General features: G+C 38.0%; 1 protein-coding gene across 5 annotated transcripts in view; it reads left to right on the top strand.

The window, feature by feature from the left end:
* The first annotated feature begins 10637 nt into the window (after positions 1–10637).
* Positions 10638–22703, top strand: part of LOC101973364 (EGF-like and EMI domain-containing protein 1) — a 616632-nt gene continuing 604566 nt past the window's right edge. For 2 of the 5 annotated variants that reach the window (XM_040270043.2, XM_040270041.2), the window contains exon 1: positions 10638–11096. In XM_040270043.2, coding sequence (XP_040125977.2) covers positions 11008–11096 — 89 coding nt within the window. In that variant the 5' untranslated portion in view covers positions 10638–11007. The remainder of the gene's footprint in view (positions 11097–22703) is intronic. The other 3 variants (XM_040270039.2, XM_040270047.2, XM_040270048.2) reach the window with 2 other exon arrangements.

Below are 22703 nucleotides of genomic sequence, written 5' to 3' on the forward strand. Positions count from 1 at the left end.
ACTCTGTCTACCAAGTGATCTAGTCTGTTGGTGATTCTTTCAATTGAATTTTTAATTTGGTTTATTGATTCCTTTATTTTGAGGATTTCTGCTTTTTTTTTGCTTTTTCATAATCTATCTCTTTGTTGAAGTGGTCTTTCACTTGCTTTATTTTGTAATTTCACTCCTTATACTGTCCTTTACTTTGCAGATAAATTTAACTATGTACATTCTTAACTCTTCTCTGACATTTCTTATATTGTGTTATTGGTGGATTCTGTTATTGGAGTATCTTGATTTGTTTGGGATGATTTGTTCCCTTGCTTTTTCACTTAGATTTTGTGACTACCCATTCAACATTATGGATCTGAGGCAACTGAGTTTCTACCCCTTGGATTTATAGTGTCCCTGAAGTTTTCTAGTACCTCACTAATTAAGGAGAGACAAATAATAACAACAACAAATGCAAACAATATACCGCATTAAAATATATATATATATATATATATAATATATATATATATATTGCATTAAACTGAATAGTTTCTGCTATGAAGTCTATTATATTAATTATCACAATAACAGAAAAGATATGATCAGTTATTGCCAAAATAAAAACAGCAAACTTGTAAAAGGGTTTACAATTTCAAATGGAGGACATGAAGATAACAGAATTGATATAGGATGTGATGATTATGAGGGAAGAGGAGAGAAGATAACAGTGAAAGAGAGAACAATGGAGACTTGGTTGTTAGTGAGAGAAAAAAGTATCAAAGGAAGTAGGTAGGAGAAAAAAAATATTTTATATATATATATATATATATATATATATATATATATACTATAAATTAAAAATACAAAATACAAAACAAAACTAAAATATACTAACCAAACATCCTAGTTCACAAAAAACTAATCCTTGAAAAATAACTGGTTTCAAAAATGTTAGAAATGGATAAGTATAAATGTCCATGTATCATTAAGGTCACAATTAAACAGAAAAAGAATTTTAAAAAGAAAAGAAAAAAAATCTTGATGAAAAGTTTAAAAATTCTCTTCATGGGAGTTCAAAAGTTTCTCAGCTTCTCTTCTCAGTAGTTTTAGTTGGGGTCCTCTGGAGCACCCTCCAGATTACTGGAGTGAGAGAGTTAATCCCATAGGCCAAATTCCTGGAGGCAGATTTAGGCCTGGGTGGGTTCTAGGCTGTTTGCTGAATGCCAATTGGCCTGGAAATTTTAAGTCAGTGAACCTACAGGGCTCATTACTTGCTGGTTCGTGCTGGAAGACTGTGCTCTAGGGATCTCCTCTGGATTCCACTCATGTGGTAGAGGAGCCAATTCTTAGTATCCTATGTCACCTGTGGACTGCATGTTTCCTGTTCTTGGGTTCAATCTCCAAATTCCTTCTCTCCTGCCCCTGCCCTTCTGAATTGCTGGACAGATGCATCCCTCCCTTCCATTCTTGCAAGCAGCCGGGTTGAAGGGATAGAGGTAGAGCTGAGTGGGTTTCAATGACCAGTTGTCTCCTGTGTAAACCTCTCTCCATGTTTGATTTTTTTTTTCTAACCACTTAAGCACACTCCATGTTGTGCAGTGTGTGTTTACTTGGTCTTTATTTCAGGCCAAACTCCAATTTGCCAGGAATTCACTCTCTCAGCTGCCAGCTCCTGCACTGTGGCTGCAAAATGATTCCTTCCTTTGTCCTTCACAGGTTGCCTGGAGAGATGGTGGCTTCTTTCCCCACAAGGATATTGTGTAGCTCACCTTTCAATTTAGTTGGCAATGTCATTGATCTCTGAAGGCTCCATACCCAGACATGCCTCAGGCCTCCTAAAAGTGCAGTTTCCTTGGGGCTGGGGTTGTGGCTCAGTGATAGAGTGCTCACCTAGCATGTGCGAGGCCCTGGGTTCGCTCCTCAGCATCACATAAAAATAAATGAATGGAATAAAGATATTTTTAAAAATGTGGGTTCCTTTAAATCCCTATCCCTCTACTTTGCTGGCTGAGGGAGCACTCTTGCTGGTGTTTTTGGCCCAGCCGTGCAGTGGCTATGCCACTAGGGTGATGTTTTTCCTTATTTTATTATACCCAACTTCCTGAGTCCCCGATCTGCATTGAATGTCCAGTTTTAAATTCCAGCAAAGTCCACTGATCTTTTTTGCCCATCTTGCTGAGAAAGCTGCCTATTTGCTTTCTTGGTTTCATGTCATGGAGCAGCCAGGAAGGTGAATCCCCTCTATTCTGCCATATTTTAAACTCCCTGTTAGCATTCTTTCTATATGCTGGATACTAAACCTACCTCAGATATGACTCACAAATATTTCATTTTATTCTGTTGGTTTTCTTTTCACTTTCTTGACAATATGTTGACTGTATTTTGGACATCAATTTCCATAGCTATATAGCTGAAGCTACCCATCTCATCTGCTACATAAAACACACATACAAAACCTTAGAAATATTTCCGGCACAAAAATGTGAAAAAAAAATCCGAAAAAACATGTTATAAATAAGTTGTCATATAACCCAGAAAATCCATGCCTAGAGAAAGTTACCCAAGAAAATTAAAATGTATATTTATAAAAAAAATATTTCAGGTGCAAATGTGTACTATGTTTGTATATAAATTTATGTTAATAATTTTCAAGTACCCTAAATTTGTGCTAAAAAATTACACAGGGGTGTAATTTTTACAGCCTTATGAAGATATTAAAGAACACTGAATTTTGCACTTTAAAATGTTGAGTTTTATGATACATAAATTACAATGTTCATATCTCTGTAATTTAAATTATGGCCTTAGTCATGATTTGGGCTTGAATATGCCATCTGGATTGATCATTTTTTCTTAAGTGGATATTTTTACTTATTTACACTGGGGTTCATTAATTACTATTTCCCTCACTGGTGTACTTCTATAAAATTCTCTTCTAAATTATCCTTATCAAGTTGGAAAAGAAATAGAAAACTACATTATGGAGGTTTGGTTTTGATCATTCCTAAATATGAATGTTTATTTTGCAAAAGTGAGCTAATGGTATAGTAGTTGTATCTTTTGCAGCTATTTTGTAAATAACTAGGTCAGAGAATCTCCAATATCAAGCACATATTAGACTGTGTTGATCCATTATATGCTTCTTTATAATCAGATTTATTAAAAACTTATTTAGCATGGTTATGTATAGAGGCATTGGTAGTGGCTGTTTGAATACAATCAATTATCCAAGGTAGTAAGTCACAAAGAATTGGACTAAAATTTGCCTGTTATTAATAATAAAAAAAAAATCCCACAAAGTAGTGAACTTCAATATGTTGACAGCCTGAAACAGAAAAATAGTAATGGACAACAAAACTCCAGTTTCATTAAAGGATATATTACACAGACAGAAAATCAATTGAGGAGATATTGGCCTTGAACTATACTTTAGACCAAATAGACCTAATAGATATATACAAATATTCTTTCCAATAGTAGCAGAATATACATTTTTCTCAAGCACATCTGAAACATTCACCAGGATAGATTATTAAAATCAAATCAAATATCTTTTCCAAACACAATGGTATGAAACTAGAAGTCAATAATGAGTAATTTCATAAAATTTGCAAATATATGGAAATTAAGCAACATGCTTTTGAATAAACATTAGGTCACTGAAGAAACTAAAAGATTAAAAATATCTTGAGACAAATGAAAATGAATACATAATACATCAAAATCTGTGGTTTGCAACAAAAGCTGTTTTAAGAGTGAAATTTATAGTAATAAATGCCTACATCAAAAAAGAAAAAAGGTCCCAGATAAACAATACAATGGTATATTTTTTAAAAAAAAAAACAGAAAGGGAATGACAAATAAATTCAGTTAGCAGAAGGGAGGGAAATAAATGAAATAAAGTCTAGAAAAACAACGGAAAAATCAATGAAAATAATAATCGGGGGGCTGGGATGTGGCTCAAGCGGTAGCATGCTCGCCTGGCATGCGTGTGGCCTGGGTTGGATCCTCAGCACCACATACAAACAAAGATGTTGTGTCCGCGGAAAACTAAATAAATAAAAATATTTAAAAATAATAATAATTGGTTCACTTAAAATATAAACAAAATTAACAAATCTTTAACTAGGCTTAGAAAGAGAGAAGACTCAAATATGTAAGTTCAGAAATAATAGAGGAGACATTACAATTGATACCACAGAAATACAAGGGATCATAAGTCAATACCTGTGAAAAATTCTGTGGTGATAAACTGGATAACCTAGAAGAGTCAAGTGAATTTCTAGAAACAGACAATCTATCAAGACTATATACAAAAAAGAGAGAGAGAGAGAGAGAGAGAGAGAGAAAGAAAATCTGAACAGGCCAATAATGAGTAAAGAAGACTAAATAAGTAATAAAAAATTTCCCCTCAAAGATAAGCCTAGGCTCCACTTCTGAATTCCAACAAACATTAAAAACAAACTAATATGGATCATTGTCAAATTCTTCCAAAAATTGAAAAGGAAGAACTTCTTCCAAACTCACTTTACAAGGTCATCATTACTTTGACACCAAAGCCAGATGAAAGTACTATAAGAAAAGAAAATTAGAGGCCAATATTCTCAATGAATATTCATATGAAAATTCTAAACAAATACTACCAAACATAATTCATCTGCACAATGTAAGATCATTTACCAAAATCAAGTGAGACTTATCCTAGGAACATAAGGTTGGACTAATATAGGAAAATCAGTCAATTAACAGAATGAAGGACAAAAAGTTTTATGATCCTCTCCTACATCAATAGATGTAGAAGAAGCATTTGAAAATATTCAAGGAGCTTTCATAATAAAAACACTTAGCAAGCTAGGTATATAAGAATGAATCACATTATAATGGAGGTCATGTATTACAAATCCACAAGTAATAGAATATTCAATAGTAAAAAGTTTAAATCTTTTTAAGATCAGAAAGACAAGGATGCGCAATCTCATCACTTCTACACAACATAGTACTGAAAGTTAGGTCCAGAACAATTTGGCAAAAAAAGGAACTAAAAGGCTTCCATAATAGAAAAGAAGTAAAATTGTCACTGTTTGCAGATGACATGTTCTGCTATGTAGAAAACTCTGAGTCCTCCCCAAAACTCTTAGAACTAAAAAAGTCAGTAAAGTTGCAAAATATAAACTGAACATATACTATGAGGTATCTAGAAAAGAAATCAAGAAAACAAATAATAGCTCCCCAAACAAAACACTTAGAAATAAATTTAATGAAGGAGGTGAAAGATCTCTATAAATCAACTTAATGAAACACAGATGAAAGAAACTAAAAAGACAACAATAAGTGGAAAGATATCATGATCATGTGCTGAAAATTCAGATTACCAAAATGTCCATGTTGCCTAACATGAGCTATGTTAGGCAATATGAACATTTTGCTTATACTTTCTATCAAAATTCCAATAACATTTTTTCACAGAATAGAAAAATTAATCCCAAAATTCATATGGAACAACAATTAAAGCAACATTGAGCAAAAAGAATGAAGCTGGATGCCTCCCAATACCTGGATTCAACATATACCACAAAAGTATTGTGATCAAAGCAGTAAGGTTGTCATAAAAACAGACACAGACCAATGGAACAAAGTAGAGAGTCAATAAATAGATCCAAGCATTTAGAATCAGCTGATTTCCTACAAAGATACCAAGAACACACAATGGGGAAAAAGATGATCTTTTTAATAAATGGCATTGGGACAAATTCCATATATTAATGAATAATGATATTAGACCCTTATCCCACGCTAGATTTAAAAATCAACTCTAAATGGTGTAAAGACTAAAACTTAAAAAACTGTAAAACTAGTGAGATAAAACACAGAGGGAAAGTGCCCTATTATTGGTTCTGGGCAACAATTTTTTTTTTTGCCTATGAATCCCAAAGCATAGTCAATAAAGCAAAAATAGACAAATAGAATTACATTAAACTAAAGAACATGTTTACAGCAAAGGAAATGATCAACAAGTGAAGGGACAACTAAAAATAGAAGAAAATATTTGCCAACCATACCTCTGATGAAGGATTAATATCCAAACAATGTAAGAAAATCAAACAATTTAAGGGCAAGAAAACAAATAACCCAATTAAAAACTGGGAGGAGAATCCGAATACACATTTTCCAAAGACATAAAAGTAGCCAACAGATGCATAAAAAGTTGCTGGATATCTCTAATCATCAGGGAAATGCAAATTAAAATCAAATGAGATCTCACCTCACACCTGTTAGAATGCCTCTTATCAAAATAATGAAAAGATGCTAAATATACTAAGCCTTTCACAAAAAACTAAAACAAATACTTTATGATTCTCCTGTGAAATATCTAAAGTGGTCAATTTAGAAAGAAAAAATAGAAAGGTGACTGCTAAGGGCTGGAGAGAAGGAAGGAGAATTTATTATATTAATGGGTATAGAGCTTCAGTTTTGCAAAATGAAGACATTCTAGAGATCTGTTGCACAACAATGTGGATATACACAACCCTACTGAACTGTAGAGTTAAGAATGGTGAAGATTGTAAATTTAATGTTACATGTGTCTTATTTCCATATATACTGAAAAGCATCAGCTATGCAAATGCATAGTATAGTTTCAGAAAAAAGTACAAATGTATGTCTGGGCTAAGCTTCTAATTAGGTTCCAATAAGCATATGTAATTCCAGAGCTAGTAATTCCATTATCACTTACATATGATTTGTAAGTCATTATGACCAATAAGTATCACAGCACTGAGTAATTATGTATAAATCACTAGACAAACATCTTAGGAGTTTTATGTTGAATTTTTAATCCCTTTAAAGAGAGAGAGGAATATAGGTCTGTAGGAACAAAATTTAGTGGCAGATGAAATCAAAGCAAGAATGATTATTCACATCTTGGTGTGACGATCCCAGTTGGTTCCTGGGTGAATTTCATTCTATTTTTTCCTGACATCAAGATTTCAGTGTACATGGCTCATTAGTGCTTGTAGGCATTTCTGTAATGGCAATTTATTACACTTTCAGGTGACAGAAGCTATCCTTTGAAGAATTGCTTTCTGACCTCCTCCTTTTTCAACCCACAACACCTGCCGGATGAAGTGGCCTGCTCTTTTTTTCTGTTCCTGTATAGACACTAGAAGTTTTTGTGCAGAAGGAGAGCAGGGCTGAAAAGCTTTGGCAGGAAGGTTTTTGCAGCAGTCTGCTTGTCGTACTGCATGGATCAACAATTTCTCAATTAGAAGAAGATAGACGAGAAGATAAAGTATTCGGTGACTGTAAAGCTTCAAGCAGCAGCTGAGGAAGATTTTCAGAACATCTGGTCGGAATCTATTTCTTTTTAGGTAAGCATTCCTTTTTACAACCAGCATACATAAAGCATGAAATTGGCTTACTCCACCTCCTAACAAGGAAGAAGCTCGTTAGATTTATTACGCCTTAGATGCAGGTATGGAAGGAGAGAGAATGGTATGTGGCATGCCCACTGGAGATCGCCCTCCTCTCCCAATCTTTTGGACTCCTCTTGGAGAGAACATTCATCTACTTTGTCAAGTCTATTTTTAAGAGCCTATCTAGGTAGGCAAGTGTAAAAGATCATTCACAAAAGTAAAGCCAATTCATGATGAATCTGATTTTTGTACCCCATGAAATTTATGTCTGAGCAAGGGGTATTATTAGCATAACACTTCTCTTGATTTTTAAAACTGATTCTTTGTGTACCTGGCTCATTCTCTTTCTTTGTTAATTTAATGTCTTTCACTCTGGGCAATAAAGGTATAATTAACTGGTATTTTCTTTTCTTTTTTTTCTGTATCTAGCCTCAATTTGTGTGTTCATAGAACCCTGAAACCACCAAACTATTGCTATTTTAATCTGTAAGACTGTAGCCAACAGGTTTCATAATGCTCTCCTGTTTTAAAGATATGGCATAACTAGCCAATCAAATCACATAACCAGTTATTTTTAAATTGTATGCACAAATTACAAAGGAAGTGCTGGATTCATGTCAGTTTATGGTAAAAACTTTAATGCATTTGCTTTTTCATTTAAGGATAATTGCTTATATGGCATTGTTTTCATGTTATAAGCCGTGCTAGAATAATATAAAATCAACATTACTTTATGAAATGTACACTAATATTTAGCCTGTCACATCCATGCTATTTTAGATGTTCATCTACAATAAAGTGCTTTCAAAACCATGGAAGGAAATTTTTCTAATTTGTGATTTACTTTCCATGTACCTAAACTGTCCTTTACTAAACAACCATGCAATCAAATAATTCACATATATTTTTGTATTATTTAGCTCTTAAAATAGCTCTTTTCAGCCATGACTTATACTAAATTTGTCTTTCTTTAATATAAAGAAAATTGTATAGAAACTTTTTACATTCCCAAAGGGAATGAGATTAGTTGAAGATAGACTCCTGCAGAGTTAAAACTAGTCCAGAAGCAAAGAAAGGCTTAGCAAGTCACAGGAAATTTCAGGGAAGAGTTAATCTATATTAACTTTAGGTACACTATAAATTTTCATCAAAACAATTAAGATCAAACAGTATTGAAATAAACTGGAGCCTTTAAGTTTCATCCAAAGGACAAACTAGAAAACTGAATCCATGGAGAGGGTTAATCTTTGAACCTATACACATACCCTATACAATCATTACACTAGTTCAGAAGCTGTAATCATTATGGCTTATCCAGTTTCTTAATTCCCATCCTTATAGTACCCCACCTGCCTTTGGTCATTTTACTGTTCAATAGTGCTTCCCTAGAAGAGAGAGGAAAAAGAAGAGGAGGTGAAATTAAGTAATCAATTTTGTTGAGGAGAATTTAGAATTAACAGTTAAAAATAAATTTTAAAATTACCAGTGTATTTTACTAACCTGTACTGGGCCTATTGTTAGCAGAACTAATTGAGAGTTAGCCACAGGAAAATGCATCTCCACAGCTGGTGTCAGTACCAAGTCCACTATCTCTTGGGTTTGGAGAAGGCCTGGTTCATGTATAACTGGTGTTTAGAAAGGGAAGTAAGAATTAATTCCTCTTTCATGAAACACAGGGGTCAGATAATGATTTCTATTGTGTAAACAGCTCTAAAATTCTGTGTTCAAGATACTTGCCAAAAGATAAAGATATCATCTAGTTGTGTTTTTACAGAATTTTTCACTGTAAACTTGATTTTAAAAAGTTAAAAATATACAGACAAGTCTAAGAGGAATAGGAAACATTGCAAGTTAGCATGAATTACAAACTTAAATAAACAAGGAGAGCAAAGTCACAGAATGCTAAAAAATTCAGGAGTGTGGTTCTCTCCCACTCTCATCTTTTTATTCCTTTTTAGAAACCCCCCAAAAGTGTGCTCCTCGGTCCCTCCTGTAAATGTCCAATTGCTTCTTTAGTGACAGAAAAAGCAGAAAGAGAAAAAAGGGGAACAAAGGCTTAGAAGACTGAAATTAAAAGCCAGATGGTTAATTCAACTATGAAAGGCAAGAGGGAGTCCAAAAACACCTTCTGAGAAAAATCATTTTAGGGGTCCTAGGACTGTGGAAATCAGGTGGTATCCCTTTTAGTGTTTGATTATGAATGAGTCCTTGGATAGACACTTTGGGTAAGTTTAGGAATAAAGGAAAAAAGTTGTTTCATTGCAGACGGTTCCATTTTCTGCAGGGTTAAACTGCAGACGATGGCTCCAGAGCTTGGGCTGTCCTTGTTGGAGGGCACAATGCACCATAGATTTTTATTTTCACGAAATAAAAACTCCAGAGGTTTGCGGCCTTCCAGACAGCAGCTGGCGCCGAGCACAGGCATAGCCTCAGGCCGGAGCTGCTGGCGACCGCGCTACTCTTGGCTGTGCGTCCCGGGCAGCGCTAGCCAGCACCGCAACCCAAGCTTCGCGTTCAGAGCAGACGCTGTTCCCTTCTGGAAGGGCCGTGGGGGCTCGCAACTGACGGCTTCTCCGTATATTTTTAGGGAAAGGGAGTTGGTTTGCAGGGAAGGATGGAGTAGTTTTATAGAACGGTTGGCTCCTTCCTATAACTCTGGTGCCTAAATTGGGTGAGACGGTGGCCAAATAAAATGAAGGGAGATTATCTCATTTTGAGTAACTAGGATTTCTGGATGAGCTGAAGATGTGTCCTGCAACTGTCGATTTGGCAAGAGATTTGACTCAATCAACTACCATTTGGTTTTCACTTCAAACACACCTCCCTTAGTCTGGTGTTCAGACCTACTCCCCAGACTCGAGGTAGGGAGTGAGCTGAAGGAGAAGAGTGAATCAAAAGTCAGCCTTCTTTTGGTCTCTGCTTGTAGCAGATGCACAGCTGGTTGGTTCTGAGCAGGTTGGTGTGTGAGGCTGAAAACCAGAGCAGCTTAGCGTCTTTAGCGGGCTTTGGGGTGTGTGTGCTTAGAGGGTGGATCAGAAGAGGTTGGGAGTAGAGTCAGGCTGAGTATTCAGCGAAACCCCTGATTTTGCGTCCCAGCTGCTTCTCCCACTGCCCCCACTTCCCAGCCCCCGCCGCTTCTAGTCCCCGCAGCGCTGGCGTGGAGAGGAGGTGGGTGAGGAGGGCGCTGGGGGGTGGGGGACGCCCAACAACGCGTCGAGCCCGCGGTGGCAGCGGGGCTGTCTCTTTAAGCGCTCCGGAGGGGCCGGGGCGGGAGGGCGGCGAGCGCGTTTCCATGGCACCCGGGCTGCGGGGGCTGCGGGGCCGCTGGGCTCGCTCTGCTCCAGTCGCTCCCGGCGGAGCAGGACCGTGCAGCTCGCCGGCCACCGCGCCTCGGGGGCTCCTCTGGCCGCTCCTCCTGGGCTCCCAATCGCCTGTGGCGCCCGGTGGGGCCGAGCCGCTGCCGCGCCCTCCTCAGGGAGACGCACCTCGCGGGCCCGCAAGCCCTGCACTCCAACTTCTGCCCGGCGAGCCCAACTTCTGCGCCGGGTTCGGACTCGGCGGATTCTGAGCGGCGCGCAGCGCGCAGTTCGGGCGGTGGCCGGAGCGGCTTGGCCTCGCTGAGATGACCTCGCGACTGTGGCTCTGGTGCTTCTGCGCTTGGGTGGCCGCCAGCTGGCCGCCAGGAAGCGCCCTACAGCTCCAGCCAGGCATGTAAGTGGCGCCCGCGTGCTCCCGAACGAGTGAAGAGAGCCGGCGCCCGTGCGCCCCCGCCCCACCCTGACCTGCTGCGGTCACCGCGGGCGGAGCCCTTCGCTCCGAGAAGGGAAGGAGGGATGATATGCCAGCAGGCACCAAGAGGGATCTTTGGGTTGTCCCTGGCGGAGCGCCGTGGGAACGCTGTCACCAGCGTGTCCTCTGGGAGCTTCGGCTCTGGAGCAGAAACCACGACCCAGGGCCGTGTGCCTTTTACCTAACTCATACTTTCTAAGCGCCTGACCGATTCCCCCCACCCCTCCAGTTTGAGTGTTGTGCACGTGTGCTTGGTGTGTGTGTGTGTGTGTGTGGTTTGTGGTGTGTGTGTGTGTGTGTGTGTGTGTGTGTGTGTGTGTGTGTTTCAGTTAATTTCCTGTTTGGGAGTAATTAGCTTTTACAGATTCCACTTTCTAAAAGGATTTTAAATGAAATCCTATCGAATTGCGAGTTTCTTGACATTGTCTTTACAAAAACCAATGAGCTCCTGTACATTTTTTTTAAAAGAGGTATCATTAAGTCCAAGGAATGGATTATTCCACAGGTTTGAGAGAGGCTAAGTGACAGATGAGTGTGTCAACCACTGAATGAGCTACTTGCGAAGCTGCTTAGATGCATGCTCCTTTTAGTAGAGAATTGAAGAGTTCCTAACATGACTGGAAAGCATCGTCTGAGGATGGGACATGGTTTTTTTTTGACAGGTCAGCAAAGGTGAAGGATAGGAAATATTAAGTCTTGATCATTGTGTGAAGTGTAGCTACATGCTTGTGGCAAGTCTTTGCAAATTACAAGGTCTCCTTGACTGTCTGGATAAGTTTTTGCGGAATTCTGTGGCATCAGAGGGATCATCATTGAAAGGTCTGAAAGAAAAGCCAAATCAAATTCTGCTTTTCATTTTCTGCTCTGGAGCAGTTATGAACAGACAGTATTTTGAACATTTGAATATTTTTTTCTACTTTGCTACCTCTTTGCTTCATTTTGCTTTTCTGAAATGTGAATATTTTATGATAGAAAAGGGGATTTAGATAAGTACACAAAGCCATCCATACATTTCCCAGGCTTCACTTTTTCGGGTAAGAAAAATACTATTTTTGGACTCACTTTACATTTCCATATTTCATCCCTTTCCTGTGAGATTCAATTTGCTACCTGGTTACTGCAAATGTCACTAACTATAAATCTTGAGACTTGGCCAGGATATCAGTCGTATCACACAAGTTCTTTCCTGCATAGTTTGTAAATACATATTTGGCAGAAATACAAGGAGTTTTTGTGAATGTGGTTTCTCTTGAATTGATAAGATTTGCCTTGTTTATTTTGAAGAGGTTGCTTTAGACTTTTCAGCTTATCTCTGAGAACATCTCACTTTGGATAACTTGTGCATGCATAAGCCTTCATATCGTAGAAATTGCTTTTTAGCACGCTTGCCCAGTAGCCCTGTTCTTACCTTCACAAGTGCCCTTATTTAAGTGAATCCCAGTTTGCCTTATTAGGTAGTCACAGAATCACCGAGGCACATTGAGACTGAATAATCCCTTTGGAGAAAGGAATGGAGGCTTTGAGGAACAACAGAAATAAACCACTTTTTTTTTTTTTTAAACATTACTTAACTATTGTAACTCATGTTCCAATAGTGGTTCTTTGGTTGAAAAGGCTGGGGGGATGACTTTGCACTTTTTTTTTTTTTTTTTTTTTAAGGAGGCTGCTCCTGCAGTTCATTTATTTATTAGATGAGATGAAATCAGATATTAAAACCAATATAAATTCTTGATTGTTTAATAGAGATGTGTTTTCCAGGGAGCTATTGAGATCACTCTGATGACTTTTAGTACTTTCAGAAAACTAAATGGGGAAATCCAATCAAACTTATATTTTTGTCTTCTCTTGTATTAGAGTTATTGGTGGCTTCTTCAGTAGGAACCATGTTGGGATTTAGTGCTAGGTTTCTGTAGATGTCTTTGCAATTTTCGTAGGCATGTGGAATGCAACCATGAACAGCTCTTGGCTTCCAAACACCTGTCCATCTGTTAAATTAAAGAGAGTTCTTTCCTAGATTTTTTTAAATTGACCTCTGAGCTCCATTATCAGTGAAAGCAGGCTTCTAATGAGGTGAAGACCACTAATAAGAATGCATCATCTTACTGACTGGCATTTATAGGTCATTAACACAGGTAAGAGTTTTATGTAGCTGATCTTGTACTTGTGCAGATTTGGGGAGCTAGAGAGACAAGGGAAATTAGGAAATGAATGTTCAGCTAACTAGTGGTCAGTTTAAACATAATGTATTTTATTTATGGTGTAGTCCTCAGAAAGAAAACACATTTTATTTATTTATACGCTTTTTTAGTAAGCTCATTTTCAAAAGATATTTTATTAATGAAACAAAGAGATGTATGGTATATGGATTTTCCAGTTCTAATGATAATTGATTTGTGCAATGCTCTTGTTGTATTTAGGAAACCTTGCATAACTTAAATTTAGGCAGATTCATAAAATCAGTATTCTCTAAAGAGTGCTTAAGTACCCACTATGTAAGCAGGCACTTGAAATCACAGCTAATAACTAATCTATTTGAATTCTTTCTTAGATGCTGGGCAGATTTCTAGATCCCTTTCATGTACTATTTTATTTAATCTTGAAAATAGCCCTATAGACAGGCATTATTATTTCTATTTCATGATGAAGAAAGGGACATACTAAGTTCAGACTCCAAAAATTCAGAAGATATGAATCCAGGCAGTCTGAGTCCAGAGCTGGGGTTCTTAACATATGCCCCGTTTTAGAACATCCAGCCCAGCCTGTTTTTTTTTTTTTTTTTTTTCCTTTTGGTGGTGCTGGGGATTGAACCTAGGGCCTTATGCATGCAAGGCATAAATGTATAGAAGTATGTTTTATTTCAGCTTTCTATAGCTAATATAGAAATTCAGGGGTCAGAATCGAAGTGGCGGAGATTTAGGTCTTACAAAGAATCCAGGGACTTAGAATTTGTCAAGAAGCTACCAACTGAGCTATATCCCCAGTCCCCCAAGCCATTTTTGAGAACTTCTTAAAGCAAGCATTTTCAATGGGAATGGAACTGAAACATTTGGGGTCTCTTTTGATTGTTGAAGTAGCTATAGGGTTATATTGGCTTTTGATGCTAGTTTGGAAAGATGATTATCCTACAATGGGTGTGAGTTCTCTTGCCTCATGGAGACTCCTTCATGCTTGTAGGCACTTAAGTACTAACATGATGAACTAGGCTTAAATGGGATGTGTGGCGTGGGGAAAGGTATCCTTGGTAAGTGCATTATGAAATCCAGAGTTGTAACTGGTGATGGCATTTTGATAAAGGGATATTGAAGAGTTTACTTATGTTAATGGTGCTCTGTAAATGTTTTGTGAGGGATTAAGTAGGAGGAAATAAACTCTACCCAGATCTTTGAGACATCAAAGAAAATGACTAGCTGTAATGCATTCTATTAAAATTTATCCTTTGTAATATACTCTTGTAAATACTTGCATAGTAACATGATGAGAAGTAGTAAACATGGAGGTGTTAGAGCTATCATGCCAGACAGAAATGACTAAAGGCAGAACCCGTGGCTTAATCTCCTGGAACTTGGGATACATGGATTTCTCTGGTATGTGGAGGGAATTTTAAGAAGGTGTGGCTACTTTGTGGCTCAGCAGTCTTCTAAGTTGTGCAGGACTTCTCACATCCATCCCTAATGAGGATATCCAATATAGGCAGGGTTTTTTTTTAAATAGTTTTTTTTTTTTTTTAGTTGTCAATGGAACTTTATTTTACTTATTTATATGTGGTGCTGAGAATCAAACCCAGGGCCTCACACATGTTCATCAAGCACTCTACTACAGAGCCACAACCCCACCCCAACATAGGCAGTTTTGACATACAAATTTGAAGTGTGCTAAATGTGATACTGTTCAACACAATGTATAGAAGTATGTTTTATTTCAGCTTTCTATAACTGAGGTAGAAACACAGGGGTCGGAATGGGAGTGGCAGAGATTTAGATTTTACAAAGAATCCATGGATTTAGAAATAGAATTTTTCAAGAAGCTATGATAATAATCTGGTGGTAAAAGGAAGTTGAAAGTTGTCTCTTGTCCCACATACTATGCTGGAATTTTTTTACTTTTATTTTTATTTATTTTTTTTACTTATGACAAAGCCTGAAATTGATCTATCTTAGTTTGTTCAAAATACTATAACAAAAATATCATAAATTGGATAGCTTATAAAGAACAAATATTTATTTCTCACAGTTCTGGGCCTGAAAGCCATAATCTAAGGCATTGATAGGTCTAGTTGGTTGGTGTTTGGCAGGGCCTGTTTAATGGTTTTTAAATCCAGCTGTGTCCTCATAGGATCAAAGTGTCAAATGAGTTCCCTTGGACCTATTTTAAAAGAGCACTACTCTCTTTCATGAGAGTTCTACCCTGAGGATCTAATCCCCTTCCAAAGGGTGATAATCACTACCTTGAGGTTATTTTAGAAGGAAACAAATATTCAGACCATAGCATGAGCAAACTAGAGATGTCTGGGACTAGTAGCAGTCCACTTTAAAGCATGATTTGTGGTCTGTCATTTATTCATTAGTGTAAATCATTTCAAAAATTTGTTTCTTTCTTGTGGGTCAACCACATTAATGAACATATAATGAATTCAAAAAACAAAGCTGTGTGCACTATGAGAGAAACTCTATTATTAGCAATTTGTATTTTATTAGAATCTTTGATCCAAATGACAATCATACAAAGTGGATAGTATCATCATATTATCTTCAGATGAGGCATAGAGAGGTTAGGTAATTTGCCTGACGTTTCATATCTGAGAAGCAGCAGGATGAGTTTTGGACCTATCCTGACTAACTCTAGGACCTTGTCCCTAATCACCATACTCTGGGGGTCCCTTGACTCTTGACCTCTCTACTGTACACTCTTGAACTACCAGACTCTCTGATCTTTTTACTTTGTTGGGTCTATTTACTTATATTTAGTCATAGGTGTTCTTTCTCCTTTTCTCCTAGATAGACCCAAACCTTTGATTTGAAGTTTCAGCAATTCATACTGTATTGATAAATTGACATTATAGGCATTTTCTCAATGTCCCTGTCCTCCGTTTTAATATTTTTCCTATATCTTTACTTCTTCTTTTTTTTTTTTTTTGTCTCATGGCAATAAATTTCCTATTCTTGTTTCAAGGTAATCCTTTCCCTAGTTGTTCCAGATTCCATCTTTCGAATAATGTCTCCAAGTCATCTATTTTCTTTTATTTCCAACTCTTTCCTTCCTACTGTTTTCTCTCCTTTCTACTACTTTCTGATAATTGATAAATTATAAACCCATTGCAGCCTGGCTGCCTCTGAGACTATCTTTTCAGAACTTGCCCCATTATTGTTTTTCTATAGCACATGACATTACCAGCTATTCCTGTTTTCCACTTTCCCACATCTTTACTTATGCTTTTTCTGGGGACACTTAGTATTAGTTGTAGCTCTCTTCCACGGGCCCCTCCATTCTACTTTCTATCTCTGTTTCTTTCCCTTTTCTTTACACGCTACCCTGTTCATCTCCCCCCCACCACAGCATATGACTTCATCATATTTTCTGTTCTGATGAGACCCAGATGTGCACATGTAGCTCAACCTCTTTGGAGCACAGATTTGGCATTTTCAACTGGTGTTATGGCTTGGATTTGGAATGTCCCCTGGAGATTTACATGTTGAAGGCTTGGTCCCAGCTGATGGTGCTATTTGGAGGTAATAGAAAATTGAGGAAGTGGATCCTGATTGGAGGAAATAGTTCACTGGGGCATGCCTTTGAAGAATTTATCATACCACTAGCCCTTTCCCCTGCTTTGTGGTAGCTATGAGGTGAGCAGCTTTGCTTCACTGCACCCCTCCCCTGCTATGATGTTCTGCCTTATTTCAAGTCCACAGTGATGAGACCAAGTAGGTGTGGATTGAAATCTCTGAAACTATGGGCTAAAATAAATCTCAACTCCTTTAAATTACCTTTCTCGTGTATTTTGTCACAACAACAGAAAGCTGACTAACAGAAAATCGGTACCAAGAGGTAGGATTGTTGCTGGGAGTATGCCTATTCATGTGGTTCAGAAACGTTTGGAACTGGTTTGTGGGAGAAGTTTCAGAAGGCTTGGAGGTTCAGACTGGAGAATCCCTAGAATGTTGTAAACAGAGTTTAATGTATGATTCTTGTGTGAACTCAGAAGACTGCTGGCAGCAGATCTTGGCATCATTCACATGATGCTGGTTTTGCAGGCATGCAGAATGCAGGAGTTAGAAGGGTCATGGAGGCTTCCATTAAGATTTCCAAAGAAGGCCTGAGAATCCAAGCCTGTATGGCAGAGTCAGAATTCCTGCGGGTAGCCAGTGAGAGTAACATGTGAATCTGAAGGGACAATGGAGATTTGTGGAAGTTAGCAGTGCCAGGAATGTGGAACATCTGCTGAGAGAAGCTGCAGGCAGCAAGCAGAGCCAGCTCATGGGGAAGGCCATGTGAACTAACTACAGCCAGTAAGGCTACCTTGTTGGGCCTGCCAAGCCTTTTGGAGCTCACATCATGCCACCACGCACCTGGATGCTAGACATGGAGCTTCAGGGTTTGAAGTTTGTCCAGCTGGGACTTTTGAGCAATGCTGGAATTGTTAAGACTATATGGACCTTTTGGAGATGGACTGAATGGTTTTTTGTTTGTTTGTTTTTGAGATGGGAATGAGCCTTTGGAGGCCAGAGAAGGAATGTTACAGTTTGGATCTAGAATGTCCTCTGCATGTTCATGTGTTGAATAGTGCCAGATGGGGGCGCTATTGGGAGGGGGTGGAAACTTTAGAAAATGGGGCCTAGTTGGAGGAAGTAGTTCACTGGGGGGCATGAATTTGAAAAGTTCATTTTTGTCTCCTGACCCACCACTCCCACTTCTTGACAGCCAAAAGGTAAGCAGCTTAGCTTCACCACACTATATCCCTACAATGATGATGTTCCTTACCTCAAGCTCACAGCAATGGGGCCAAATAACTGTGGACTAAAACCTCTGAAGCCATGAGTCAAAGTAAATCTTGCCTCTCTTAAGTCATTTTTTTCCTCAGGTATTTTGTCATAGCAATGGAAAGCTATCACAACTATAAACTTCAGGGTTTCAGACTCAGAATATCCATAGGCCTCTATAGTCATCATTGTCTCCTACATCTTTTTAGGCACTTTGCCTATTTTCCCTTTATTACGTTTACCATCTTACATCTTTTACTTTTCTCTGAGTTTACTCATAAGCCTGAGGTATATAAAACGGCCTTTTATGTAGCAATTGTATAAATATAAGTTAACATTTATATTTCTGTCATTTGCTACATCCTGTAAGTACCAGCAATAAAATATTTCTTGAATTATATTTAATTTCTGTTGTTGTCACATAAATCCCAGTTATGATGTTTTTACTCCTGTATATTACAGCTATCTCTTGGTGGATCCTCTCTTTCATATCCTTTCAGTTCTCTTTATTTTTATTATATGTACCATATAATAATTTTTAAATGTTTTTAGTTTTAATTTTTAACTGGTATATAAACATAAATATGTATATGTGGTATAATGTGATATTTTGATACATGTATACATTAGGGGTAATCCTATCTATGGGCTCAAACTTACAGCATTTTTTATGTTGAAAATGTTCAAATTCCTTTTTTCACTTTTTAGAAAAACATACAGAATATTATCATTATTTATAATCACTTTACTATGCTGTAGAAAAGAACTTCTTGCTCCTGTAACTTAGTAAACATTAATCAACCTTTTGCCATACTTCTTCCCTATCCCTTTCTTCAGTATCTACATCCTCTAATTAATACCACCATTCTAATCTCAACTTCTTGAAATGAACCCTTTTAGATTCCTCATATGAGTGACATCATGTGGTGTCTGCCCTTCTGTGCCTGGCTTATTTGGCTTAACATAATTATTTCTAGTTCCATTCATATTGTTGCAAAGGCCAGATTTCATTATTTTTAATGGTTGAAATACACACACACACATATGCCTATAAACATATATGTGTATATACCATTTAATTTTTATCAAGGTTTATTTCTAAAGTAAATTGGTAAATACCTAGTAATATTATTTCCTTTCTTCAAAACTGATTATGGAATGAAGTTCAAGCATCAGAATGCACTTCTTAAGTATCAGTCTTTATATGCCAGGAACAATTTAAGCCTCTTGCATATTTTGGCTCATTTAATTCTCACAACAACTATAACAGAATGTAATGTTAGTATTTCTATTTTATGATGAAGACATTGAAATCTAGGGAAGGTAAGGTTTTCTGAAGAAACTGCGTATGAGGGTATAAAGCTCAGAGAGGGGTCATGTAGTTAATAAGTAGAAGAGTTAGGTTATGAACCTATACTGACTGTAAAGTCTTTGCTCTAACTACTATATAGTATTAGAATCTTATTTTCTGGCATTATTCAATTTTACAAACATTGATTGATCACTTCTTCTTTTTTGTTTTTGTTCTGTCTTTAGTCCTGTCACCCTGTGAAGAGTCTAAGATTTTGCTCCATTGTATGGGGACAAGTTAGTCTGCCACAATTCATAGCTGCTCATGGAAGACATGAGATTCCTGAGTCAGATGACTTTATTCATCCTTTAGTTCACAGCAGGTGGCATGCATGCCATGTTTGCTTTGGCTTACTTTGCACCTCTATCCCACCTAGGTTTCCTAGGAGCAGTGAGGAGTGACTCAAATGGATCCTGTGCACACAGTCATAGGTGAGAAACCTGGAATGTAAGAAAACCTCTAATCTCACAAGAAGCCGACTAGCAAAACTGCATAACATCTCTTCTTAGAGAATTATATTATTATGCTCAGGAAAAAACACTGTCCTTATCCCTGGCAAGAGACCCTTTCTCTACCTTCCCAGGCTGTTTGCTATATAAATATCCTTTCAGAAAATAAGCAAACTCTTAATGCTTTTCTTACCTCCAGTGCTGGGATGAAACCCAAGGCCTGATGCATGCTAGGCAAGTGCTCTACCACTGAGCTCTGTCCCCAGTTTGATGTCAATTATTTTTGTAAGAAATGCAGGAGACCTTAAAGAAATATCAGCTAACGTCCCTAGCATTTTCCTTCCTATTTCTATCAGTATATTTTTTCTGAGTTTAAATCTAGTTTTGCTCCCTTTTGTTCAATTCGGCGCTCGACCTTCTCAATTCTTTTTAGCAGGTAGAAACACATTGAGACTAGATGAACACAGGTTTAGTGAGCTTACCCAAGGGGTTGTTTTCAAATCCCTAGTATTTGTTTTTTTCTCCTTTGACATTGAAATCAAATCTCTAACCCAGTTGCTTAATATGTGGCTGATTTCTTTTCTTGTTACATCATTCAACAAACATTTATTCAGTGTCGAGTACTTTGTTAGGCAATGAGGATTCAGAGAGGAATAAGGCAATTCCCTTTCCTTAAGCAACTCATAGACCTAGAGGGAGAAAAACAAATAGACCAAAGCCTCCCTACACAATATTCCAACCCAGCTGGAAGGAAGAAAATACAGGACTTCTGGGTAGGTTTTTCCAGAGCTTATTTTTCTTAGGTTGACTCTTTTGTGGAGATTAAATGAGTGGTGATGGTGGTTTCTGGGTGGTGAGAAGAGCAAGAAGGCAAGATATCCCCTTTATGAAAACCATAACTCATTTGCAGGGAAGAATTTGTATGGAACTACTGAAAAAAAATGAGATTAAGGCAGCTTAGGTGGGATTGCTCAGGAAGGGTCTTGAATATCAAGACTTTGGACATTATAGGAAATGGGGAGCTAGGAGGATACTGACTAAAAGCAGAAGAGTAGCCTAATCGTATTTATGTTTTTAAATACAGAATGAGTCGTAGAGGAATGAAACCAGAGGGACAGAAGGTTCTATTTGGAGGTTCTATCAGTAGTCTAGGGAGAAGTAGTGTGAGTCTTACAAACAAAGGCAATAGTGCTGATGATGAAAGGAAAGGAGAGATCTGCAAGATTAATAATCAGAGAAGTTAATGTGTGTGGGGGGGTGAGGCAGTGAGAGAAAGAGTTGAGGGTAGCCTCAAGAAAATGGAGAAAATTGGAAACAGAGAAAGGAGGAATGTGAGGATGAATTTGGCAGGGACCCTGTGGGTATTCATTTATGTCTTTGTGGAATTTCAGTTGAAGACTTTCTAGAGAAGCTCCCTCTAAGTGTTTGAGGCTCAGGAGAGTGGTCTGGGCCAGAGCTCTATCTTGATGCTGATGTTATAGGAGATAAGTTAAGTGAAAAAGATCACTGAGAAAAGAAATCTAGAAATCTGAATGTACAAGAGGAGGACAGATGAAAAAGAGCCTAAGGAGGAGAGGTTAAGTGCAACGGAAGTCCTCAGGGAAGTTACATGAAGTAGGATCTTGGAAAGTGAACAGTGACACCCCTGAGGTTCACTAAACATACCCAATGGAAGAATATTGTTCTCATTGAGACTGTAACTCTCAGAGCCATAGCCATCACTTTTGGTCATGGCCATGAGATGTGAAAACTCTGACAGAGGAGCCTCATATACCTTCTACCCTGACTTTTTTTTAAAGAGAGAGAGAGAGAATTTTTTTAATATTTGTTTTTAAGTTTTCGGTGGACACAACATCTTTATTTTATGTGGTGCTGAGGATTGAACCCAGCACCTCGTGCAAAGCTTGAGCCACATCCCCAGCCCTGACTAAACATTTAATTGGTATCTGCCGTCATATTCAGCTCATTATTCCATGGCCACATTTGCCAAGAGAAAGAACTTCTTTTAGTACCACTCCAGAAGAATTAATTACCAATGGGGCACGAATCAGCATCAACTCACAGTCACCAAGGCATTTTCCTTGCACCTGCAAATATTACAAAGATGGGTAAAATTGAGTCTTTCCCCCATAATCAACTGTAGTGTTTCTTGTTGTAGGATAGTTTGGTATCATAAAGGAGTAGGACCAGAGCATTCCTGTATTGAGAAGGAAGGTGAAGCCAAATTCATGAGAAACTTTGTGGCAGCTCTGGAAGCTGAGGTGGGATTGGGATTAGAAGAGCATTCATGGCAGGAAGACAGCAGAGCTGGCAGGACAAGGTGTTGGAGGCAGAGCAGAAACTTCTGGGCATAGCGTACACTCTAGGTGAGTGGCGTCCTCATGCACATACAGGGCATTCCAGGATCCCCAAACATATGCCACATTTGGGTGCCCTGGGGCCTTTGTTCTCAGTGAACTTGATGAACTCTTCCTCTTCCAGGCCAATCTCTAAGGTCCAGCAAAATGTCTCTTCTATCACAGGTCCCTCACACAGGAGTCATTGTGTCTGTCTCAGCAACCTAAACTGACATTTTTTTTTTTTTACTTGACATAGTTACCTGGATGTCTTCATTTTCTTAAATCTATTTGATAACTATGTGACAATGATGAGGACATGTTTGGAATTAATAAAGATGCTTCTAGCAGACTTTGTGTAAATTTGATTCCTTGTGTATAAATTATGTGGCTTGTCAACTTGTGATCTGGAAAATGTT

This window comes from Ictidomys tridecemlineatus, chromosome 3 (assembly GCF_052094955.1).
Source record: "Ictidomys tridecemlineatus isolate mIctTri1 chromosome 3, mIctTri1.hap1, whole genome shotgun sequence".
Taxonomy (NCBI): domain Eukaryota; kingdom Metazoa; phylum Chordata; class Mammalia; order Rodentia; family Sciuridae; genus Ictidomys; species Ictidomys tridecemlineatus.